Source organism: Columba livia, chromosome 2 (assembly GCF_036013475.1).
Source record: "Columba livia isolate bColLiv1 breed racing homer chromosome 2, bColLiv1.pat.W.v2, whole genome shotgun sequence".
Lineage (NCBI taxonomy): Eukaryota > Metazoa > Chordata > Aves > Columbiformes > Columbidae > Columba > Columba livia.
In genome coordinates, this window is record NC_088603.1 from 52837376 (window position 1) to 52860790 (window position 23415).

The 23415-nt window shown below is 36.6% G+C and overlaps 1 protein-coding gene across 50 annotated transcripts in view; it reads left to right on the forward strand.

The window, feature by feature from the left end:
- The window catches only part of CLASP2 (cytoplasmic linker associated protein 2), a 152230-nt gene extending 130403 nt beyond the window's left edge, over window positions 1-21827 (forward strand). For 48 of the 50 annotated variants that reach the window (XM_065051921.1, XM_065051926.1, XM_065051923.1 and 45 more), the window contains 10 exons: window positions 3223-3366; window positions 7183-7326; window positions 8230-8336; window positions 9046-9199; window positions 9886-10114; window positions 14436-14629; window positions 15447-15575; window positions 17291-17497; window positions 18622-18738; window positions 19586-21827. In XM_065051921.1, coding sequence (XP_064907993.1) covers window positions 3223-3366; window positions 7183-7326; window positions 8230-8336; window positions 9046-9199; window positions 9886-10114; window positions 14436-14629; window positions 15447-15575; window positions 17291-17497; window positions 18622-18738; window positions 19586-19672 — 1512 coding nt within the window. In that variant the 3' untranslated portion in view covers window positions 19673-21827. The remainder of the gene's footprint in view (window positions 1-3222; window positions 3367-7182; window positions 7327-8229; window positions 8337-9045; window positions 9200-9885; window positions 10115-14435; window positions 14630-15446; window positions 15576-17290; window positions 17498-18621; window positions 18739-19585) is intronic. The other 2 variants (XM_065051970.1, XM_065051971.1) reach the window with 1 other exon arrangement.
- The last annotated feature ends 1588 nt before the right edge of the window (window positions 21828-23415 follow it).

Consider the following 23415-nt stretch of genomic DNA (forward strand, 5'->3'; position numbering starts at 1 on the left):
GTGTATGTGCTGTATCTGTCTTACTTTCTTTTGCTATCATTTTGCACGTAGGTGTGGCGAACCACTGCAACACAGTTTAGAGGTGCCAAATACGTGTGTCTGTTCTAATGAAATGTATAGACGGGCATAGGACTCAAATTGTCTAGATGGGATATAATTTATTAAGCTTATTTTCACAGGTGCAGAAAATCCACTTTCCAAAGGAAACACTTCATCACTTTAATTTTTCTCAGGTTGAATATCAAATGGCTCTCACTTAGTGAGAAATCGATTTAAGCGTTGTGATCAAAGTTCATTACAAGTTTCTGAACCCTTCTTCCATTTGAATGTACAGATTTGTTGACACAGGTTTTTGCCACAGTTCATCAGAACATCAGATTTTGTTTTTTCCCGAAGTCCATGTTAAAATTTCTGAATTAAAAGAAAAAACAACCAGCCAATGACACAGATTTCCAGGGATGAGTGAGCCCTTCAAAATTCATCTCTAGTGTATATTTTAGTTATTTGGTTAAATAGTGGCAGAGGCAGTCATTCTTAAATATCCGGTAACTTAGGGACAGACACCTGGGATGTGGCAATCTGAAAGTCACTTTATGTGATTGCTTGTATTCATCCTGAGTAAGGCAGGGTAGTCTTTTATCCCAGGAAAGCACTGTAAGAGGTGGACTCTTTTTTTTCCTGGTGTAAGTAAAGCAGCTTTTCTATGTTCCTCTCTCCTTTTTTCCTTTTTCCTGTTACATGAAAAGTTTCTTTTGTCTTACTCTGATGCAGTAAATGAAACGCTGTAAATCTCAGATTTTTCACAGGACAGGAAACAGTTTGCCTTCTAGCGCAGACTGTGTAGCATCCTTACAGCATTTTGTGAATCTCTGGCGGTAGTTGCACGTGCTTTTGTGCCATAATTTGTTTTTTTCATTATCTGTGAAAGATGTTTATGAAGTGCTTTAGTTCCATTTATGTCTAATCTTTGTTTTGTGAGTAATAGTACCAGTTGTGGCTTGGTCTGTATTTCAGCTCACTTACTACAGCAGTGTTATTCTTAAACAAAATGTCTCTTTGTGTTATATGCTGTGCGGGGAAAAATGTCTCTGTTTATATTCCAGTGAAAGTTACAATAAATTCAGCCTAGAACAGTACGAAGAAAGTCAAGACAACTTCATAGCTAGTGGTTTCAGATTAATGGCAGATATTCATTCTAAGAATTCCTGGAGCTGCTTTCATTGCAATCAAAAATTGTTTATCTCTTGGAGAGATTAAATGGATCATTCAAGAGGACTATGTTAGACCTTTTATTCCTAAATCTCAACTCTGTACATAACTAGAAATAGTGACAAAAATACGCCATAAGTAGATTTGCTGCTATTATGGAGTTTACTTCATAGTGGGTTTTTTTTAACCCATAATAATACTGTCTCATAATGTTTGAGCATAGAAAGGTACCCCTTTCAGAGTTTCTTCTCTTAAAAGCATTTAGTGAAAAACGCTCTTTCAAAATATCTGTCCAATGTAGCCTGGGGTATCTGTCTCTGTGGAAAGCTTTATGAGTGTGAGCTCTCTCCATTCGTCTTCTGTTCAGGGCTCTGCTGAGAGCGCCCATCTTTCCAGAAGTCTGTGTGATTTATCCTGTGGGAGTAGTTTAAACACCAAATAGTACTGCTCTCTCAGATACAGAACTCCAGAATTTTTTCACTGGGAGAAATGCCTCTGGGTGTTCTAAGTGTTACAGTTCTTAACAGTAATTTTTTTTATAAGGTGTGATATTATATATGTTTAAATCATGAACAGTGAAGCATAGTGCTGTTGTAATGGTTTCACTTGGTAATCTAGAAATTTTAACCGTTACTTCGTATTTGGAAAACCACATAGCCTAAAGTTTTTTGCTGCAGCAGCGTTTGTGGGGTTTTTCCCTTGGAAAAAAAAATGTAGCAAATAATGTGGTTTTTTACTGCGTTTGTTGATATCAATCTGTGTAAGATGAAAGGCTCCAGCTGTTCCTTATTGTATTACTTCAGACAAGTGGAGCTTTAACAACTGCTGTGAAAATGAAGCATTCCTCATTAATCTACATGTATCAGCTGTCGCTAGTGTGTAGTGTGTTTGTCGCTTATTGTATCTTGAGTTTTTAATAGCTTGCAAGTTTTGGTGACCAAGGGAAATTTCTAAATAGCTTTGTCCAGAACAGTTGTACTTCAAGACATGAACAATTAAAAATACACTCAGAAATATTTTTCTTTCTGGTTATGATGGGCATAGGTGTCTCCCCCCGGTAGGTATTTCTTGTTCACTATAATTATTCGTGGAAATAAAAGCATTTAAGTCAAAAAGGTGGTGTAAATAAATGTTCAGCACTTTTGTTGATGGGTTTTGTGACAAATCCCTGGGGCAGCAGGAGCTGAGGAGATAAATAGGAGATACGGGCATAATAGCCCTTTGCCCAAAGCTGTGCAGTGGTGCAATTTTGGAGAAACAAGAGAGGTGCTATAGTCTGGGGTGCATAAAACAGAGATTTTTACGTAAGGAGGAGATGGAGTTTGTGGAGTAGGAGAACAGTGTACAGATAAATGAAGGAGTAAAGCAGCTTTTCTGTCCTCCTGGTAAATCTACACCTTTGCCTTCTAAATATCTGCAGACGAAAAGTGTGCATGTGACCCCTCCTAAGTCTTTTGTAGAAATTCTATCACGCACCTTTTTTGTGTTTAATGGGAAGATTTATGTGTCTTATCCCCAGAGACAGTGACTGCTCAACTCTGATGATTTATAAAACAATGCGGAGTGTTAACTACATAGTAGGAACTAATAGGAGCTTATTATTGGTTCATCAGATGGTGTTTGGTTTCCATCTTAGTACTTGGAAAAAGTTCTTAATTTTTAATAATTCTTTAAAGTCCTGATTATTCTTCAGTATTCTAAGTACTTTGGTTTTCTTCTTCTTAAATATCAGCATCTGCATATGCAATGATTTGTGTATCTTTTGGTTGCTACCAGTAAAATCTAGGATTTCTATTAATATTTTAATTTCTGTAGAATAACTCCCTTCTTGAAATATTATATCAATTTGTAAATTGATTTATTGTATAGAGTTTTATATCAATGCTGAACAGATGTTTAGTTTAATTGGAAAAAAATAGTCTTGATTTTAGAGAATGAACACTCCTCCGTGAACACACTTGTTCTTACAGCACATCATTTTCATTGTCCACCTGACTCTGTTTCTCTTTGCAGGTCAAAGTTGCGATCCTTAAATACATAGAGACTCTTGCGCAACAGATGGATCCAGGAGATTTTGTAAATTCAAGTGAAACTAGGTTAGCAGTGTCTCGAATCATCACCTGGACCACGGAACCTAAAAGCTCAGATGTCAGGAAGGTATGTTTGTTCAAGTGCGCTTAGCATTGCAGCATGTTCCAAGCATCTTGTCAAATTAGAGAAGCTAATGTTTCTTGCCTAAACAAAAACAACAAGAAAAGTTTTTCTTTAAAAACAAACTATTATTTCATGCAGAAAAGATCCTTTTATGTCTTTCTCAACAAACACGCCTGATTTTTCTGTATAAAGTATCAGAATCGGCACATAAAAACTTTAAGAAAAATTGTATGTTTAGGAATATTTAAGTAAATAATGAAAACAACACATCTTGAAACTCTCTATTAAAGTTGTATTTTTATCTATGTTAATGCATTGAGATCATCTTCTAATACAAGGAATAACTTTGTTTCAAGCACTATTTGGTATTAAAATCTCTTCAGTGGGCATTTGCTATGTAGTTTTTATACTACTTCAGGGACCACTCTCTGTGATACTAATAGTACGTTCATAATAGGAATGGTAAGTTTGACAGTAAACTCAGTCCAGTCTCTGTTGGATTTTCTCAAATCCTTTCTGTGTAACAAAAGACAGGTGAATAGCTGTTGACCCTTTGACAAAAGAAAGTTTGTACTTTACTAATGTAGCATCAAAGCTTTGTTCTTGCAGAGCTCCCTTTTCCACATAACTGTTGTGAAGTGAAAATTAGTATTTGTGAGTGATGTAGATATACCAGGGATACAGAATAACCATGAGAAATGTACTAGTGCAGTCTTTGGAAAGGGTTTCTAAATAGTCTTCCCAGTTATAGAAAGGAAAAATCTTTGAATTTTGTCTGCATTGTGATGGAATAGAGTTCTGTTGTTGTTCTGATTGTCACCAGCCTATTCTGTCTTAGCTGCCATTAGCTGCATGCCGGCACTTTTTGAATGCTAAATAAAGATCTTCTATTTTATGGCTCGTGATCTCTTTGACACAGAGAACTTACTGCTCTGTGTCTTTTTCTGTGTTTATTTCTGCAGCTTGAAGAGTTGCAACAATTCATTTGTTTAGATTTCCTTTGCTATTTTCAATTAAGTTTGAGTTTGGGCAACTTCATTTCTGGAAACAGTACCAAAGCTCCTTTCTTCAGGAGGGATGTTTTGTATAAAAGAATTGAGAGAAAATTGTGGGAGCTGTCTCCCAAAGTGTGTAATGGGAAGAGAATGAAAACAAAACTAACTTCCACAACTTCTTCATATCTGGGATAGTGGTAATATGTAATAAAAAACATAGGAGAGTTTATATTGGAGATGTTTCTGTCTTTCTGTCTTTGGTATTTCCCAAATATGAGAAAACAGCAATAGGTTGTATCCTATGGACTTTTCTTGCCTAGCACCATATTCTAGTGACATATAAGACTATAAAACAGGAGGAGAATTGAAGCAGCACTATCTTCTAAATCAGGAAAGTTTTAGTACCAAGACACGTGGCAAGCTGTCTTATCTGGTGGTTCATATCTCTAATAAGCATTTTTATGTCAGTAAGTAACTGAATCGTGGAAAGAATTGCCAGTGAGTTTAATAATCTGGAACACCTTAATTATATGATGTTTTCTCATTTTATTTTTTCTTTCCATAACACAGCAGTTAAAGGCAGCTAACTGCCAAAAGCCTTTAATAACTCTTGAAAAGAAAACGTTGCAAATAAGTAGTCAAAAGAGTTATTTTAATGATATAAAAATGTTTTGCTCCTTTAGCAAGCTTCACAATCTGCTATCACAGAGTTTTTCATTTTGTTTACTTTAATAAGGTTATAGAATTTAGTATGATTTATTTAAATTAAAAGTTTTTGCCAAGTGTAAAAACATTTCCAGTATGAAGTATTATGAAAACCGCTTTTTTGTTAGTCTGAGGTTGGGCACTCAGTGCAGTTCAGTGACATAAGACTTCTTTCTGGAAGGTAAAATTCTATATTTCAGAACTTAGACCTATTCCAAGATTAGTATTCTTCTAGAAAGAACTAGAATCTTGTGAAGAGTTCTTCTGAGAACAAAACAAAACATTTCTAATCTTAATTGCAGACTTGTGAAGATGTTATCTGAAAGACTGGACTTAAGAGGGAGGGCTTATAGTGAGTAGAAAAAAACCCCACCAAATACCCTAAAATATGTTTTCTTGTCAAGGAAGAGAGAGAGGAATTCAGTAGTTGAAAACCTTTTGTGAGTCAATATCAATTTTGATACTTTAGGTTGAGCTTCCTTTTGGGCAGACTTGATGGTATCAGTTTCTTTTGTGATACGACCCTGGACCATCTATTGTGTTATGTTATTGGCAGCTTGAATAGCCACAGTGTTATGGAGACACACAGATAACAGGACAGAAAAAGTGAAGTGGTATTTCCCAAGCTTTTGTGCAGTTGCTTTGTTTCAATTTCTCTTAAAAGGCTGACCATAAGAAATAATAAGGAAAAGAGAAGCATTAAAGGCAGATTGTAGAGCGCACTCAGGGTGTTCACTGGAAGGGAAGGCTATCAGAGGGAGAAGGGAATAGAAGTTAAAGAAAACAGCCAGTCACGAGTGTGCAGAGATAATTTGTGGCAATCTAACGCGCTCGTATTTTTGTCATTAAAGTTAATACTGAGATGTGTGCTGGTATGTGTGCTCATACTTTGGCTTTCCACTTTTAATTAAAAAATGCTACAGTTCATTGCTCTGGAAGCAAAAGGAGGGAAATAAATGTCTACAAGAATTTTCTAAACTACTTGCTTGAAGTATATTGCCGCTTAAGTGAGCTGCCTGTCCTTCTGTCTGGCATGAGGCACTGGTTCTCTCCAGTGTATGGCAGACCTTGATGGTGAACTGTATAAACTAGGCATAATTGGTTAATCTTACAATCAGAAAGTTCTGTGCTAGAAATAAACTATTAAATTATTCTGGAGAATGTAATCTCTACTCCAGACCTTAATTGCATGTCATAGTTTAGTTGCTATGCTGACGGGTTTGTTAGATTATCCAGTGAATATTCATCAAACTGTACAAACGTTACTAAGTCGTGCAGTCAGCTTTCCTTTACTAGAGGGAACCCAACCATTGTGTAATTTATGGTGTTGCTTTGTTAGTAAAGAGCTCTGGGTTTTGATACAGATAAAAAAACTATATATAGTAAAACACGCTGTAGGATGAAAATGACATTAACGATGAACTATTAAAATTGAGGGTGTGGGGGGGTGATATCCAAACTCCAATACTTAACCCCTTCTGTCTTTAGAATATGTAGTCAGCTAAAATTATTCCTCATGATGTTTGCGTATATTTGAAAAAGATAAAGGAAGCAGAGTGGGAAGTGGGGGAAGGTTAACTTACTAGTTTGTCTGTAGGGTAAGTTATAAAGAGTATCAAATGCTGTTGTCACAACTCAAAATCAAGACTGTCTCATTCCAAATGAGAGTATCTGTTTGGGGTTGGTTGATTGTTTTTGGTTTTTTCTTTTCAAATTTCTGAAGTGATAACTGTTCTTTTCAAGCTACATGCATCATCTGTAACTACCACTTCCAGAAGCTGGGAGGGGGAATTACAGGTTTGCTCATGCCTGGTGTATTCCATTCTGCTCTTTAAATTTGTTCAACTTGCCAAACCTATTTTGCAAATTCCTTCAGTAATTTTTTAGTAAGCAGGGTTCTGGGGCTGAGAGGGGTTGAGGAGCGTGTTTCTGAAAGACTGCGTGTTAAAACGTTTGTGCAAAGTGTAAGTTCATTCTGTGCCTGGATTTATCAATATCTGAACTTCCAGCTTACCAACAAATACTGATTAATTTTGTTCACATCTGTTAATATCTTTATTCAAGCTTGATCAAGACTTAAATGACTCAAATGTCTGCAATTTGTATTTTCTTCTTCTAGGCTGCACAGTCAGTGCTGATTTCCCTTTTTGAACTCAACACTCCAGAGTTTACAATGCTGTTGGGCGCTTTACCAAAAACATTTCAGGATGGAGCCACAAAGCTTCTCCATAATCATCTCCGGAATACAGGCAACAGTGGTCAGGTATCTACACCTCTCTTATTATTCTCTCTGAAGTTACTGGTATTTTGAACATAAGTCCATTTCAGTAGAGCTGTTTGTGAGAGCAGGAAAGTTGGCGGAGGAGGGGAGGCAACCCAAATACTATGTAGAAGTCAGTCTTAGTAGCAGATACTGATCTTGATGGAATGCCTTTTCTTCCGTAGAATGATAATTCCTAAGTCTGTTGCTTCCAAGTGGCTTAATAAGTTTGAATGTGCTTTCTAAGAGTACTTTATCTTTACTTCATTAATATACTTCACTAATTTCAAAGTTATGCCTGATTGAAGTTACTATAATTGGTTAGTCAATCCAAGAAATTAAATAGAAGCTCATTAAATGTTTGTGGGCACTAGAAAATAAATACAATAATAAGTTAAAAAGGAAGCCGAAGTCCTACTACAGGCTTGTTAGAGGGGGTCCAGAGGATGTTCAGAGGGCTGGAACAGCTCTGCTGTGAGGACAGGCTGAGATAGTTAGGGTTGTTCAGCCTGGAGAAGAAAAGGCTCTGGGGAGACCTTATTGTGGCCTTTCAGTACTTAAAGGGGCCTACAAGAAAGATGGGGACAGACTTTTTAGCAGGGCATGTTATGATAGGACAAGGGGTAATGGTTTTAAACTAAAAGAGGGGAAATTCAGGCTAGAGATGAGGAAGAAATTTTTTACGATGAGGGTGGTAAAACACTGGGACAGGTTTCCCAGAGAGGTGGTAGATGCCCCATCCCTGGAGACATCCAAGGCCAGGCTGGACGGGGCTCTGAGCAACCTGATCTAGTTGAAGATGTCCCCGCTCATGGCAGGGGGGTTAGACTAGATGACCTTTGAAGGTCCCTTCCACCCCAAACCGTTCTATGATTCTGTGATCAGTTCTCACCTCTCCTCTTTCAGGGATCAATGGGAAGTCCTTTAACAAGACCTACTCCACGTTCCCCAGCAAGTTGGTCAAGTCCTCTCGCTTCCCCAACCAATACATCGCAGAACACTTTGTCACCAAGGTAATGGCTGGTGTTGCTACAGTTCTGCATCTGAGGCTTCATTACATGTTATCCAAGGTTGTCACCCCAGCAGTGAATATATGAAGTGACAGATGCTGAAAAATAACCCCCCTCCCTCCACAGAATGGCAGTGCAGTGAACTGCTTGGTCTCCCTGAAGGGTCTCACAAATGCCAGGGCTGGCCTGAGGTGGGAAGGGCCTTGCACCTGGGAGCGCAAATGGATTAGTAGGAGAAGGAGTGGAAGTGTTCATCTCTAGCAAATGTTAGAATAGATAAGCAAGGTCATCAAATCAGACTTTATATTGGGGAGACTAGAAAAAGTAGTAGTTATAAGTGTTCTGATCTTTGATTTTGTGGTATTGATGTTGCCAGCGAAGTGGACACTGTAATTTTGCTTTTAGCAATCAACTTACTGTGAAAACTGTTGAGTTTTATCAGTCCTCTTTACTTTGGAGCTTTTTTCAGAAAGAGAGAATGGTGTAAAAATCCAATTTCTTTCATATTCATAAAAGTAAAGCAGAGCAAAAGAAGTTGTTTTTTTTTTTCATCAGGTAGATGCTGCTACATCATGTAGCCCTTCCCTTAGCTAGCTACTCTCAGTTCTTTCTCTGTCACTGGCAGTACACGTACTAAGATGTACCATAATACAATTTTATTATGTGGTGAGCCAGCTTTCTTCATTCCTATGTCCTTCTCTGTGGCCCACAGTGCATTTGACTATGACACTGAGAATATGAATTCTGAAGATATTTACAGCTCTCTTCGTGGAGTCACTGAAGCCATTCAGAATTTCAGTTTTCGTAGTCAGGAAGATATGAATGAACCTGTAAAACGAGATTCCAAAAAAGATGATGGCGATTCGGTGAGTATTTAAACTCAGTGCATCTTGGTATCAGCAAATCAAGCCAATGACTGATTTACTTCAGATAATGAAGCATCTTTTGCAGTACGTTTATATGTTACAACTTCTGAAATGGAACATTTCTTGCAAATTACTTGAGAACTTCAGAAAAACATGTTCCTAGTCTTGAACCACATTTTGGAAATGTAAATGCTAACTCTAAATAACACTAGCTGTTTGTTTAAAATTTTAGCAGTTTAAAAACAGGTTATCTTGCAAAACAACTGGAGTTCAGTTTTTGAGAGGTCTGAACCTCAATCTGTGTTTTGCAAAGGTTTTATTTTATTCTGTACAAAACCTGTGCTTTTTTCAGTGCTACACGCAGTGTTTGAAACTTCTGTTTGACTTGAACTTTGGCTTTCAGATTTGTTGAGCTTGCCAAATATGCATATGCTTAAATGTTTTTAATTATTTAGCATCAAACTTCTGAGATAAAATACTGACAGCTGTTTCTATTTCATGAAGTTTTTTGGACTACATACACGTTTTATTTTGAAGGAGAGCAAAGTTTAGGAAGTTGTTTCTAAGACTTCTTATTTGAAGGCTAGTTTGAAATTTTTAAGTTCCTGCTACATAGATGAATTAGTAATGTAGTGAATTGAAAAGTGTAAGTGTATATTTCATATGCTCTTATGACATTTCTGCAGATTTGCAGTGCTTCTGGAATAGTAGACCTACGAGCGGGAAGTGGTGTGAGCGATTCGGGCCGAACAGCTCTTGATAATAAGACATCGTTACTCAACACGATGCCTCCCCACTCTTCACCTCGTTCCCGAGATTATAACCCGTACAATTACTCTGATGGTATCAGTTCGTTTAACAAATCTGCTTTGAAAGAAGCCATGTTTGATGATGATGCAGAGCAATTTCCTGATGGTAAGCTTCAGATTACATTCTGCACTAGGAGAAAAATAGTGAAATTTTCCATCTTTCAGTATGGCTTCTGAATTTATTATTAGCAATATATGTTTCACCAGTGCCACTTGAGAGGTTTTTAGAAATATTGTATTTTGATTTAGTTTCTTTGTTATTAATCCTTTTGAGTGACGTTGCTGGATCACTTGGTTTTTGTAGAGGTTAAGGGTAAAAATGAGATAAATACTGAGCTATGTTGTATCCTTCCGGTAGCACATCCTGCAGCAGTATTGTGGATATAAATTTACTTCTCAGATTGCTTTATGATTGAAAGTTAAAGAGAAAAAAAATATTTACAGCAAGGAAGTAAAACTGGATCAAACCTGTTTGGGAATTAGGTGAAAGTTTAAGTATTTTGTTAGTAGTATATTTGTATTTGAAACATGACATTGGCATTTTCTATTGACTAAACATTCTTTAAAAAAAAAAAAGGCAGGAAAGTGGTTCATTTAGCCCACATAAATCTAGGAACTTGAGCTGTTGTTTCGTAGGCTCCTAGACCTTCTTTTTAAGATTTCTCTGTGTATCTTTGAGTAATTTTTTATATCTAAGTGTTGGGAAGATTCCAAAGTATCACAACTATGGTAATTTTTAAAAGTAGTAGGTGGTTTTTGTAATCTGGTATGCATTACTGTTGATATTTCATACTAAGTTATGGATTAAAATTAGTTTTTAAGTGAACAGATTTCTTAAAAGTGAGAGACAAATGAGTTTTCTCCCTTCTGTTTTGCTTCTGTCATCCAGCAAAGATGTATTACAGAAACGGTTGAAAAACAAAGCTATTTTCTGACATGGTGTTTTAGTCAGCTATTTTATATGATTTGGCTTTAAGTTGGCTTTAAATTAAAAACAAATCCAAGTAAGGCACATTTCTCTCTGTACTTTTGTTTAGTGAAGAGGTATATGGCCAACTATTATCTTCTGAAATAGATTGAGGGGAAAGCAAATTTTTACAAATCATGTCATGTGAATATCAATAATTAAATCCCTTTGTCATCCACGTACAGAGCCAGTTTATGATCATGATTCTGTACTACAGGAATCCTGTTGTTACATGGAATAAGCCTCTTTATACCTTCTGACAATGTATTTCTGGATATTGCATTAAACCAAATGCTGCACCAGCATGTTCTGGTTTTGTAAAAACTCTTAACTGGTTGAAGTGAAGCTTTCTCATCCAGTATTAGTTTATCCTGGCTAGAAGAGTATGCATTATTTCGGTTTGCTCTTTAATGGATCTCAGCTAAGTATGTGCATTCATTCCTGTGTTGATCATTCATTTTTAGTTATACCACGTGCATTCTGTCATTTGTGTGTTACTTCTCAAATTTCATCTGAGATAACTTTGAAAAGATCTGTGTGAAAAAAGATGCACTCCCATAATCCCTCAATTAGGAGCTGCGTGCTTTTCCCATAAACCTGAAGCGCTTGTTGGACATTAGATTTTAATTTTCAGAAAAACTATAGAATTGCTGACTGTTAATGACACAGTCCTGTTTTTACTGGACTCCCAGCTGTCCTCTCATGTGTTACCTGGAGAAGGATGCGGAAATACAGGGCTGGATGGGAAAACTGTAGCTGCTCATGTAGTCCCATCAACAGCACTGAGGTGTGAATGTGAATTCTGCAGATGGTTTGTCTGACAGATGAAAATTTCCCATGGTGGAGATGCCCCAGTGTGTGTATCTCATGTGGCCATTTGAACATTTTGCCTCTCTTACAGTAAAAAGGGTTGCAGAGTAACAGCCTGAATCTTCCAGCCACTAGCACCCTTTGCTTTTGTTTTCCCCAAGGGACATGCTTTTTATCCAAAACACAGGGAAACTGGCTAAGTCACTTCCAGACTCCTTAAAAGCAGTCCACAGTCTCTGGGTGAAGAACACTGTTCCTCATTGAAGCAGCTTATTTAGTTAATTCCATGGATTGTGTTTTCCAACAATCTCCTTTTGCCTGCCACTTTGTAAAGGGGCTTAAGATTTCTGCTTCTGTATCTTGCCTTATACTTACCATCTTTTTTCTTTCAGATTATTCCTCTGATTTATCATAATTTTCAGTTTTCATCCTGTTCTCCAGAATGTTTCCAACTGCTTTTAAATTGATGTCATCTGCAGATTTTATAAGTGGTCTCCATATTCATTTGATGTCATTAACAGAAGCACCAAACGGAACCAAGCTCTGCAGAGACCTGAGCAGGGACATCACTCGTTACCCTCCTAGGTTAAGAGAAAGCCATTTACAGTCCAGTCACATGCAAGTGATTCACCAGGTTTTGCACCCACCACGTTGGCTTTTTTGTCCACTGTGTGTGCATAGCTTCTGAATTAAGGTGCTGTGGGTAACAATAAGAAAACCTTTACGAAATTCAGGACATACCTACATGTTCCCTTTTAACCATTGCACTGTTTATCCTGTCAGAAGATATTATTTGATAGGTTTGAAAAGAGCTGTTCTTCATCAAATATGTATATCTCTAATGCATATTGTAATTCATTCAGATGAACAAGTTGCATCTGCTCCTTCTCATTTGTGTTTTGTTTTCTTTCTGAAAAAGAACGTTTGAGAGTAGACTTAGAATATGACTTCTTTTACACTTCTCCCTTCTTATCTGAAGAATGTTTGGAAATTAAACACTGGGTGCTAAGTCATACAGAGGAATGGAAAACACAGGCTGTGAAGGCACATCCCTCTTGGTTGTCTTCATGTTTTTCCGGAATTCCAGCTATTTCCTTCACTAATGGAGCTTCTTTCCTCCCATTATTCTGGCATGGACATGGCTGCTACCTTCTCTCTTTACCCCTTCCTTCCATATGTTCAGGTTGCCAGTTCTTTCATTGTGATACTTCCACAGTGAAAATAACTTGAATCAAACAGATACGGGTATTACATGTCAATATGTGTTCCCCAAAATAAGATTTACTACAGCTGTAATCCTCACAGTTTGTAGAACAAGTGTAATAGTTCTAGTAATAAAGGGTAATGATCTTGCTTCTATAAAAATGTTTGTCCATTCTGTTCATCCGTACTAATTAATAACTTGCCTAATGTAATTTCAGTCTGTCCTTTAGCCAAACATTAACAATGCATTTAGAGAGTCTGCAAAGTATGCATTAATATAGAGGCAGTAGAAGTGCTTGCAGAAGAAAAGTTCTGCTTTCAGGTGCTTATGCTCCTAATTATTCATGAAAAACTGAATGCAAATAGGAGCTGGATACAACTGATAACTGATGTGTGATTTTAAGATGCGTGATATGTGGTATCCAGCTTTTGTTTCTTTATGCAGTTGCTTTGTACAGCATTTATAATACTGAATACAGTAATATAAGATATTCAGTGGCTATGGTTTCTAAGTATCTGACCTAATAAATTTGTTATGGAGAATGTATTTCATGTGTTAATAAATGGAATAATTTTAGGAAAGATGCAGTGCAGGAACTTTTGCATTTATGCCAATACTTTAAACCTTTTTCCAAAAAAAATAAGAATGCGTGTTTCTGTCTTATCCGGAAGTCTCATTGAAAAGATGGAAGCTGTATGCTCTTCTTTCTCAAAGGCTAAATGGATCTTGATGATGGAATAAAGGCAGCAACATGACCTTTGATTTTCATTAAGACCATTTTTAAGTTTCTTGACTCTTTGCAGATCCTGCCATTTTTAGTGCAGTTTTTACCCATATGGATCATGTTACTAATGCATTTTTCCATCATCATGGAATCCTCTCTAATCAAAATTAAAATCCAGAACCATCTCATAGTGGCTGCTGTCAAGAATCTCTGTGGGACTCATGGCCTTGGTTTGCTTCTGTTTCAGCTATCGTGCATTTATTTTCCCTATTCATGTTAAAAGCCTGGCTATTGCTGTGAAACCATGGCTTACAAAAGTCTAAGCAATTCTGTAATAACTAACAGAGAAAAGACGAATTTATTGTGTTGGATGGAAGGGTCATATGGGAAAGGCAGCACTTTGTGTAGGGATCAGGTTTTAAAGGATGCATCGTACTTAGCACTTTGAGTATTGCAAGCATATAGACTCTTGCAGTAAACAGGCTTTCAGGGGTTTTTTGCAATGCCATTGTAGGGTTTTTTTTGTGATTGTAAGCTTGTTCAGCCGTGTTGGCTGCCCTGCAAATGTAGTAACCAAACTGCATTTTTTGCAGAGAAATCTGAAGAAAAAAATAAAAGCATGCTAGAAAGCCATCCTAGAAAATACCTTTCAGTTGTACAGCAGGCACTAATACTTATTTACAATAATATGAGAACTGTGTTTCTGTATTACTTTTTGACAGAGCCCCCCATGGACCATTCTGATCTGGTTGCAGAGTTACTGAAAGAGTTATCAAACCATAATGAGAGAGTTGAGGAAAGAAAAGCTGCCCTGTATGAGCTCATGAAATTAACTCAAGAAGAGTCCTTTGGTGTTTGGGATGAGCACTTCAAAACAATACTACTTTTGCTGCTTGAAACACTTGGAGATAAAGAGGTAAATTCAGATTAATCCAGTTAAGAATGCTGACAAAGCACATGGCTTACATTCAGTATCTCTGAAATTTGTATGGGTTATAGGCCACAAATTTCAGTTAGTCTTGAAAAACAAAAGACAGTGGAAATTTAATGTCATGAAGTCTGAATGCCCTGATGGTAAAAAGGGCATCAGTAATACTTACCTTCTCAAGTATTCTTATTTGTTGATTTTTCATATGATACATTAAATGAAACATTTTTTTCACTGGGATACAAAGCTTATGTGTTACTAGCCTGTGGTAGCATCTAGAATATCAAACCATCATGTGTGGCAAAGCATTTAAAAATGTCTTTCTAAAATACAGTAATGTATGTTGTGAAGAGACTGAGTTGGGTGTAATTGTTCTTTGTAAGGGCCATGTTTCTGAAATAAGTGAAGATCAAAAAGACACTAATACTTGCTTTTGATTTTAAAAATACAGTAATTTGTAAAAAAAAAAAAAGTCAAATGTATTTGTATGATGTGATGCTAAAGGTTTTATCAGCACTTGTGAAGAGTAAAATTGTTTGCAACTTCTGGGTAGCATCTAACTCAGTTAGGTTAGCAATATGTTTATGATATGCCACCTGAATTATCTGCAAAAAGAGACATCAAGAAGAGTGAGAAACTGAAGATTTTTTTCTAGCTTCATTTCTTAACACTAGGTTCATACTCTATATATGCGTAGAGCATAATCTGATATTTTTACGTTATCAAAGGCTCTTCCAGCTGTTGAACAAATGTTAAAATGTATGTCTGTTTAACAACTCATTTATTTTTAACATTAAATCTTTAGCATGCAATTAGAGCATTGGCATTGAAAGTTCTAAGAGAAATTCTGAGAAACCAGCCAGCAAGGTTTAAGAATTACGCAGAGCTCACAATCATGAAGACATTAGAAGCGCATAAGGATCCTCATAAGGAGGTTAGTAATCAGTTGTTCAGTTTGTCTGAGGTTACGACAAATTATCACGAAATGAAACAGCTCTCTAAAAACTGTTGGAGAAGTTAGTCAGATCTTACTGAGGAAGTAATTTGTTTAATAGTCAAGCATTCTGCTCTTATTAGTTAAGAAGGCTATACAAGAGAAGAAAAAGAACTGTAGTTTTATAAGCTCTCAGTTGCTTAATATCAGCTCTAATAAGAATTGCCTTGAGTGCTGTCCAAGAGGACATGGTAAGCAACAGCGTGTCATTATAACTCTTCAAGGAGGAACTGGAAGGAGGTTTTTCCGTGTATAACATCTTAAGTCAGATATAGGAGTCCTGGAGTGCTACAACAAGCTTTTGATTTCATTTAATGTTCATGGTTGAGAGATGGAACTGAGCATGGCAAGGGATCGTCGACCCTTTGCATTTTTAGCCAGCTCTGCAGAGTATGGCTTTGATCGTTGTTAGGGGAGAACACGCTGGAACGTATCAAAGGGAGGAGTTGGTTGTGGCTGAGAGTAGTGAGGGGATTCGGAAGTAGAAGAGTAACTGTAATCTTGCTCAGAAATACTTGTGAAGCACAGTAAAGGATAATGCATGTAGATATAAGAAACAAATACAGTAACCACCCCAGCGTTAAACACTTCACATCAGTGTCAGTGATGCTGTAGAAAGAATCCAGGTTTATTATTAAAGGAGTACAGCTTCTCCCTGCCCTCCTCATGTAAGGGCACTTTCTCTATATGGAACTTACTGTGGAGTTTCAGATTTTGAAGTTTGACTGCAGTTCCTCCCACACCAGTGACAGTTGTCACTCATCTAATACTGATTTTTCTTTTCCCTGCACCCTCTTGATTTGTTTCATATACTGTATTTCTTACAGTGTCTCGCCCCTGTCTTTCCTTCGCTGTTGCTAGGCTTTCTCTCTTGGTTTTGTGTGTATGAGTGAGAGAGTAAAGGGGACAAGGATGGAGAGAAACAGTTACGGAGGTTTTTGTACATCATTGATTACAAACCGCTCATTTTGTACAGAGGTTTGTTAGGTGGCAGGTGCAGCAGCTGCACTAATATGAAGATCTGATGTGAATTTTCTCTGTTGCATCCATGTTGTGTCCTGAGCTTCTGTACCTATTTACTTCCTACCTAATTACTCTTGTTCTGCATATTCCTCATGTTTAAAGTATTCTGTCATTTTTTCTTTCAAACTCAGAGGGGAAGAAAATCAGCTAGATTGATTTCTAGAAGCAGCTATGTAGGCATGTCATTAAACGTGTGGTTTTGAGATGAATATGCAAACATGTCTTTTCAGTGATCCCTGACCTAACAAGCAATAACAAATGACAGCACAAGAAATCACAGATTTACAAAGGTAGTGGTATTTCAATATGTAGTTGGAAGGTATTGCAGAATGGAGACATTTCAGATCTGATTAAACAAGCACGTTTGAAAAACTGATATGTATATTGCCAAGGACTTAGATTAACCACAGAATGTTGGGAGGGAAGTGTCTTGTTTTAGGAAAGTATGTCCAACAGTTGGAATCTCATAAACAGATTGTCACAGGGCTCTTCATTAACATATTTCTACAGTACTGCAGAGCTATTCGTAGGAAATTTTTATGCTCAAAACCATTACTGCCAGAAAACAGACCATAGTAACAGTCTCTTGTAAATAATTTTTCGATGTCTTTTACTAATTCTTTCAATAATAGGTGGTGAGATCTGCTGAAGAAGCTGCTTCGATGCTGGCCACTTCCATTAGCCCAGATCAGTGCATCAAAGTTCTTTGTCCGATTATCCAAACTGCAGATTACCCCATTAATCTGGCTGCAATCAAAATGCAGACGAAAGTCATAGAAAGAGTATCTAAAGAAACCCTTACTCAGCTTTTACCAGAGATTGTGCCAGGCTTAATACAGGTAAGGAGAAAAGAAAGAAAAGGGGCTGGGGGGGGACACAAACAAACAAAAACAAAACAAAACACCCTGTATGTATAAGAATTGCAAAGACTTCAAAAAAATAGTATCACTTGTCTGTCATGAAGGCTTTTGTTTGTCAAACAGCTGATGGCTGCTATTCGACAAGATAACTCAGGTAGTGGGAACAAACTCTTTGATTGGCAGGTTGTGGTCAGACTCAAAGGAAATCTGAATAGGATGTAAAGTACTGGTTGTAGTTAAGCTGGGTAGATACTTCTAGTTATAAGATAGTTTTTTGTTATTTGTATCTTTTTCCAGGTTGTAATCATTTGGTCTGAAGTTGTCCATGTTGTATTTGTGTATAATTGTAGGGTTTTTCATTTGGGGTGTGGGGGAGGTAAGAGGAAAGAGGAAAGAAGCAGTTGATGGGGGAAAGTTTAATAAATGACAAGGATATTGGAGGTTTCTCTTAGTCTTTAAATTCTTTCCCACTTTATCAAGAGCCAAGATACATTAATTTTTATAGAATGGATAAAGATTTCTCAGAGTTTGACAACTGCATTCTGCAGATTTCTGTCTTCAGTGTGGATGTGATCCAGTCCTACATCTGTGGGAGGGTAGAGGCAGTGAAGAGGGTGTGAGACAGCCAGGCATGGGGTACTAGAAAAGTGGCAAAAGAAACAAAAATCATTAAGGAACCAGATGGGAGTTAACGAAAGGATCTTTAGCTGTTAAGAGAATGCTTCTTTCAGATGAAGGGAAGCTCTAAACTGAGTGGTTTTCTGCTTTAAGTAAATATCTGTATAATCTAGAAAAATTTCTCTTATGTACTCCCCTGTTGCATGACAGCAGCTCTGTTTTCAGTGTAACATATGAGCACGATTGTGTGGGTTTTAGTTTCAGTCTGGAAAATTATTGTCAGTGACGATGAAGCAGCCGCCTGCTTTTTAAGTGCGTGCTCTGTGTTTGCATGTTTCTTTTTTGTTGGAATGCTTCATTGGGCTACACTAGCATTCATTTACAGTGGATTTCAATGTTTTTATTATAGTAAGTAAGTAAATAGCTTTCTGAGGCTTTTAATCATTAACTGATAAGGTATTAACGTTAATTTTATTGCGTTCTAGGGTTATGATAATTCAGAGAGCAGTGTTCGTAAGGCATGCGTTTTCTGCCTTGTAGCCATTCATGCAGTAATTGGTGATGAACTAAAACCACATCTTAGTCAACTCACTGGCAGTAAAGTAAGTAAAATACACTATTTAAAGAAATATTGGTTCATAATTGCATATTTGCATTTTGGTTGCAATTGCCAGAAAGTTTCATAAAAGTATATACTTGAATGAGAATATCAGGGCTACTGAAACCCTCTGAGGATTAATACCACGTCATCATAAAATGTTCAAAACTGAAAAGGCACAGATCTTTATTTCTGCAAGTGTATGAACTTTAGCATTAAGATAAATACTAAATTACGTTTCTTAATGCTGTTTAGTGGATGTAGCTACTGGTAGTAGTGATAATTGCTATACTCAAGCTCTAATTTGAAATAGTAATAATAATAATCAGTCTGTGGTCCTTTTTGGTAAAACAGGAAAATTAATTTTGTATAGCTTTGAATAAGACAGTTACACCTTAAAAACACTTTCTGGCGGTGATTGTGTTGAATGTGAGTCTAGACAGTATTGGAAACTTCAGTAAGTACCAGCATCAGCAGATCTTAACTAGAGGCTTAAAACCTGACCATTAACTTAGAAAAGAAAAAAAAGTGGGGGGGGGGGGAAGGGGGCAGGGAACCCAAACAAGCCCTGCCTTATTTAGAACAGCATTGTAATTTGGGGAAAATATTCTTAATCTAGCTACTTTAGATCATTCTCTTACTCACATCTTTAAAGTAGCTTGAGCAGTTTCCTTGTGACCAGTTTTGCTGTATTTGATGTTTTCGTTTGAGATTATGTTTTTGAATCAACTGTGTAAATATAATTTTGCTTTGGGGAAAAGAAACTGATATAATGTTTCCTTTTTACCATTCCTATAACCTGTACAGTTTACAAATACTAAAGAAAGTGAACTTCTGTCTTAAATTTGCAGATGAAATTATTGAACCTTTACATCAAACGTGCACAAACAGGCTCTGGATCAGGGGATACAACAGCAGATATGTCTGGACAAAGCTAATGAAGCTGACGAGAGTTAACCAGGTCTCCTAAAGCAAGGGCAAGGCCCTTTTCAGTGAAAGGAAAATTCTTACATACAACTTTTGGAACTTTATTTTCTTTCTTTCTTTTGTTGTTTGTTTTTTTGATTGTTTGTTTGGTTTTCTTTCTTTAACCGATGGCTGCCCTCAGCCTGCATGTGACTCTTGCAATAGAATTACTCCAAATCCAAGGAAAAACAGTATTAACATCAGTTGATCAAAGCAGAATAAAATTTTAAAAGAATCTAATCCACCAGTTATCCTGTTCGCAATCCTCCGTGTCTTCCCATTAACTTTTGCCAGTGTTAATGTATTAAAGAAGATTTTTTTTAAATGCTAATTAAAAGGTATGCTTTAAGCTTTAGAAGTTAAAATATAAATTCTGTTGCTTTTATTCAGCTGCAGATAACGTTACTTTTTTATTGCTATTTCGTTTGAGTATCATGTCCTTCACTAGAAACAAGAAGTGATGTGAAACAAGGCTGAACTAGTCTGAACAGCAGTGAGACTGGTTCACTGTGTTGGTGGTTCATCACATTTGCAGCTTGTTTGGGGTATTCTGGAGATTGAGAAATACGCCTATTAAAAAAAAAAAAAAAAAGCTGGATTGATCCAGTTCTGTAAAAGTGATATTGTTCATTGGTTGTATGTTTGTTGCATAAACAAGAATTCAGTGTGCGCAGCGGAGGACTGGTAGAACCAGTACCTCTTAATGTGGAAGACGGCCCCTTCGGGGTAGCATTGCCGGCCTGGTGAGAGCGTGGCAGTCTGCTCGTGAGCAGCAGAGTTAATGGTCACTTGATGGACCTGAACCATCCTTGTCACCTTTCGTTCTTCAAGCAGGATGCTTCGGAATGGAGTGCTCTGCCCAAGCATGCTCAGTATGTATTTATCTTTATCACTAGAATATTTCCTCTCAACCTAATTGCTGGAACAAGTAGTCTTGTATTGTAACTCACATGGGATTTTATGACAACAGTGCAGAAAACTATTTATTCGTTACCTTCCTAAAAGCACCGAGATTTTCTGCATTGAACTTAAAAGGGGGAGGGGGGGGCAGTCACAGATGCTATGGATCTTGCCACCTTTTAATTTAAAAAAAAATATATATATTTTGGATGAGTTGGGAAAGCTGCACCAAATTATTTGCATGGTTTTCTTGAATAGCATCCTCAAGACCCATCTGGATTAAGGTGTGGAAATGTTTCCAGGGTTTGTTTTTCCATTTTTGAAAAAGAGTTAGTTTATTGTGAATAATGGTTCTTTGTATTTATGAACTTGATAATGGAAAGAGAGCAAAGATCAAGTAAATGTGTCCCTCAATGTTGTCTTTTTCTTTTTCTTTGTTTTTGTTTTTTGGTCTTGGATATAAGCAGCAAGCTAATGAACTGAGAACTGGGATTAAACAGTGCCCTTCCCAGGGATGGTGGAACTTTTGGTTTTGCCCTTTTTTTCCCCTTTGACTGTGGTGTTGTCTAGTTGTAGGAAGTGTATCCTGATAAGAGAGAAAATAGCGGTGCCAAGGATGATGATCTGTGCTAGGCTAAAATTCTCTCTACCTCTTCAGGGTGGCTGATGTTTTAACTGAGCTGCTGCATATAGCACCCAGTGGAAGAACTATCTACACAAAATATTTTTCTTTTTTTTTTTTCTTTTTTTTCCTCCAAATTATCACTTAGTTTGTATTCAGAACTCTGTTCTTCAACATTGCAGCCAAATAAATATCGTAAGAAACTACTTATGTACTTTACTTTCTAGGAACCCTGAAAATCAAAACTGAATAAAAACTAAGTCAGATGCTTGTAGTTACGTGAAAAGTTGTTTTCACTCTAGTTTGAAGTGAATGCAATAGAAAGAGCTAAGATGTGGTTGTTAAAAGAAGCAGTGCTGTTGCAGAGATTTATTTGGAGGAAAAGTTGTAGAAATACATGTAAAGACTTAAAACCAAGACTGTCATAACTCATCGCTAGCCCTTCTTAGCAGCTACATCAAGAAAATAGTATCTCCTCTTTCCTTTGTTACATGTAACATCCTTGTTGTTTTCTACTGTTTAATTACATTGTGTATTTATAGTTCTATGCTTACCATTGTGCATATACTGGCAATAAAATGTACATAACATTACTTAAAAAATTAGCAATGTATACGTTCTGGGTTTCTGTTTTATTTGATCACATGCTATAAGAAAAAACTATAACTGTGATTGATACAACATCGGTTTAAAAAAGTGTCCAAGTGATGTATGTTTATATGCTCTTGTTACTAAATCTGACTTGGCATTTGAGAACATATTGTGAATATAGGTATGCTAAACAAAAATGTTTTATTCAAATAGAATAGAATCTTTATGAAACACCCAGTTTCCTTCATCTAGACAGGCTTCTTGTTTACTCTTTCAATTTTTTGTACATTATACATATTTTGCTTTTTTTTTAATATTTAAAAAAATAATTTTTAGTCTACAATCTTGTAGTTTACATTTTGATTCTATGTAAATTCACTCCAAAAAAAATTTGCATCAATCCTAAGCTTAGTAGTCCCATGTGTTATTCCTGTGTTTATACACAGTAATATTTATTTTCAGAGGATCATTTCAAGATGACTGCTGTCTGTCATCTTTTTGAAGATGCTATTTCATACTGAAAAAATAAGTTATTGAAACATACAGTATATATTCTGGATGAACGTAATTTTTTTTATGTGTAAACAAAGTGGGTAAGAAAGAAAGAAAGAAATGGTTTTATCCCCTATATGAAAACTTCTGCTCCAAGTAGGGAGGGAAGAAGATACTTACACAAAATTTGTCCCTCTGTTTTGTTTCTAAGCCATCTTTAAAGGTTCTAAGTGTGGATATCCCATGTATTAAAAATCTCAATGCAATATATTTAAATGAATATTTTACATATAAGATGACTAGTTCTGTTTTCAACAAAAATGAGGCTGCTATAATGGATAGAATCTATTTATATTACATGGAGCCATGAGAATGTAAGAATTTGCAATGAAATTTTTGCCACTGTAGCCAGTTATCAGCTTCACTGCATCGCTTTTTGCCTTCAGTTCCTACATTATAAATAGGCATTAGATCAGTTCAATTTGAGCAATGATTAGTCACGCCTTATGTTCCTGCTGGAGGTGGTTTTTCTAATGGATTAGCATAAAGATCTGGGAAAAATTAGGACAATTTTAAGTTGCTGCTCTTTCAGAAAGGGTTTCTTTATGTTCTTTTGCATCTTCTGTAAAGATAGGCCTCATTGCAAACATTTGAATACTGAAATGTAATTCTTAAAGGCTGGGTTTGGGCTTAAAAAAAGGAAGGAAAGAAACCTACGTGCAGAATCAGGATAGGAAATGCATGTCTTGGATGTCTCTGACTTGGATGTCATTTGCTTTAAAGAATTTTGAGTAGCACATTATGTTTAGCTGAAATCATAGCAAGGAAGTTGGGATGGTAAATGTAAATTGAAAGGAGAGCTGATGATGTAAATTTTCCTGAGTTTGGTTGTTTGCTTGTTTTTGAAGATAAAGGTTGGAACAGATTGAGTTGTGTTTATTATTTGTGGTCTGAATCCCAGAACAAAAATAACACACATTTGTATCGTGAAACACTTACATATTCCTAGTAGTTTCTATGAATGTTTGAGTACTTTCACAAACATACCCATGTAAAAAGCCTATTGAGAATGCAGGCCTGCTGCTCACAGTTTTAGCTTTCAGCAGAAGA